General features: G+C 54.2%; 1 protein-coding gene across 2 annotated transcripts in view; it reads left to right on the top strand.

The window, feature by feature from the left end:
• The first annotated feature begins 224 nt into the window (after positions 1 to 224).
• The window catches only part of Pafah2 (platelet activating factor acetylhydrolase 2), a 26,028-nt gene continuing 23,668 nt past the window's right edge, over positions 225 to 2,584 (top strand). Inside the window, exons 1-3 of one of the 2 annotated variants that reach the window (XM_005353072.3) lie at positions 225 to 354; positions 1,534 to 1,684; positions 2,391 to 2,487. In XM_005353072.3, the coding sequence (XP_005353129.1) occupies positions 265 to 354; positions 1,534 to 1,684; positions 2,391 to 2,487 (338 nt within the window). In that variant the 5' untranslated portion in view covers positions 225 to 264. Of the gene's footprint in view, positions 355 to 1,533; positions 1,685 to 2,390; positions 2,488 to 2,584 lie in introns of those variants that run through there. The other variant, XM_026782119.1, reaches the window with a different exon arrangement.

The following is a 2,584-nucleotide window of genomic DNA, read 5'->3' as shown; positions in this document are numbered from 1 at the left end:
GAACACTTGCTCGCACGTGCGCACACCGTCACAAAAACAGCAGCCACAAAGCCAGCCTGTAAATATTGGCAAATCGTGAGCATAAATGATGCATTGAGTGGCCGACAGGAAGGTTGGGGTGATAAGGACATCAGGAAGTAGATAGGGTTGGCGCATGACCTAGAGAAGCAACAGCGAAGAAGAGACCAGCAAGAGGCTATTCTGTGTTCTGCTCTCCAGGCAGCAAGTTCAGGACGTGCAGGCTTTGATCCCGCTGGTGATGAGATGGGGACCGGACAGTCTGTGTGCTTCCCAGCCATCTCAGGGCCCCACCGTGTTGGCTGCACAGATGTGATGGAGGGTCAGAGTCCTGAGGTAGGTGTCCCAAGCTCCGTCCCTGCACTACCCCACGATTCCCGCCCATGTGGGGTCTTCAACATTGTAGGTCCAAGCACGCAGTTCTGGGGGCCTGGGGTACAGATGGGCTGGGCTTGGGTATCAGCCCTTAGGCCTGTTTTCCTGTCTTCCTGCCTTTAAAAAATTCTTCTTTCAACTGGGCAGTGGTGGCGCACACCTTTAATCCCAGGACTCGGGAGGCAGAGGCAGGCGGATCCTTGTGAGTTCGAAGCCAGCCTGGTCTACAAGAGCTAGTTCCAGGACAGACTCCAAAGCTACACAGCAAAACCCTGTCTCGAAAAACCAAAAAACCAAACCAACCAACCAACCAACCAAACAAACAAACAAAAACCTCTTCTTTCAAAATATTAGAACCTTCCCAGTTGACGGGGAAACTCAGTTCTTTCTCAGGCGAGTGTAGGTGGAGGGGTGGGGGCACAGGGCCCTGCATACTGGCCTGACCCTGTGCCTTGGGTGGGAGGGTGGTGTCTCCTGCTTTCATCTCCTTCCCACCTTCTGAACCTCCTGCCAGTTTCTAGGCTTTTCTTTCTCTTTGTTTTCCCCTCTTCCTCCTCTTTTTTAAACATTTTTTTTTGAGACAGGTTTCTCATGTAGCTGAGGCTGGCCTCCAACTGGAAATGTAGCCAAAGATGGCCCTAAATAAACCCCTGGTCCTCCTATCTCTGGGACTCCAGGCGTGTGCCACCAGGGCCCCACAGGTTCTTAGGTTTTTGTTCCTGATGGGTGGACTCTCCTCTGGCCTGTGAGAGACACCCACTTCCTGGTAACTTCTCTCCTGCTCCCTTCTGACCAAGCATCCTGCTGCCTCCAGAGAGGCAGCCTGGGAGAATGGCCTGGGTGACCTAATGTGCCACCCTGTTCAACCGAAGAGCAAATCTAGTTCCGCCTTTGGCACCAAGCCTGGGCCCACGAGCGCGTGATGTTTTGGTGCGGTACCGTTCCGGGATGTATTTAAAATGCAGCCCGACGACTGGAAGAACATTAGCTATATGTTCTTCATGCTCACAACAAATCGTCTCTGGGTTTGAGGAAGCCTTTGATTCTCTACGTTGCAGTCCAGCCTGGCTGGTGCTGGCTCCTGCTGACTCCCAGTGTCTAGGCTTCTTGGCCCAGTAGCTGCTCTCTTCTTTTCCCCAGGGGAGCTTCTTCCGACTCTTCTACCCCTGCCAAGCATCAGAGAAGTACGAGCAGCCCCTGTGGATTCCCCGCTATGAGTACTGCTTGGGCCTGGCTGACTACCTGCAGTATAACAAGCGCTGGGTGGGGTCTCTGTTCAACCTGGGCATCGGTAAGGCTGCCTGGCCCGGGGCCCTTCCCAGTGGTCTGTTTCTGTCCCCAGGAGAAACCTAGGCAGACACAGTAATTTTAAGCTTGTACAGTCCAGTCCTTGGTATGGAGAGATGGGAGAGATTTGAATGTGTGAGAATTTGGGTCATCGCTTCCAATCCAGGCTTTGTAATGTACTGGCAGGGGGCCTTAGGCAAGTCCCTTTCCCTGCTCGCCTGCCAGGCTTTGTAGAGCTGTGGGGCCAGGTATGGGAAGAGCCTGTAGTGCAGCGTTTGGAGCATCAGGTGGGGGCGTGGCTGCGATTCCTAAATCTAGCACGCATTCCTACCTGCTCTATAGATCACAGGACCTCATACATGCTAGGTCCGTGCCCTACCACTGCCCCACATCCCACTAGTCATGTGCTCCACTGCCACCCCGCAGCTATAGCAGACAGTCTTGGTCCCCAGGGAGCATCGCCACCCCTGCAGCATGCCCTCTGGGCCACTCTGCCTTCTTCATCCCAGGTCCCCACCCCAGGTGTCCCCATGATCCGGGCATCTTGCACATCTGCCCCAGACTTCTTCAGTACTGCTTCTGTGGATTTTTTTCCCCTGGTGGTTCTGGAGAGGGGAGGACCACAAACGCCCACCCCTGCCTGTACTAAGGCTGCCCCTGGGATTGTAGTTCCGGGCAGCCAGAGATGCTACAGCCTGTGTCTCTGCCAGGATATTGTCGCTTGCCTGTTAGCTGGAATGGCCCCTTTAAGACAAAGGAATCTGGATACCCCTTGATCATCTTGTCCCATGGCCTGGGAGGCTTCAGGTAAGAGCTTTGTCCCTTGCACCGTGAGGGTTGTTGTGTCTTAATGCAGTCTCAGAGGGTCGAGTAACAGGTGTTACTGCCCATCTTACTGCTGCCA

Source organism: Microtus ochrogaster, chromosome 10 (genome assembly GCF_000317375.1).
Source record: "Microtus ochrogaster isolate Prairie Vole_2 chromosome 10, MicOch1.0, whole genome shotgun sequence".
Classification (NCBI taxonomy): domain Eukaryota; kingdom Metazoa; phylum Chordata; class Mammalia; order Rodentia; family Cricetidae; genus Microtus; species Microtus ochrogaster.
Note: the sequence above shows the minus strand (reverse complement) of the source record. Positions and strands in the feature narration are given on the sequence as shown.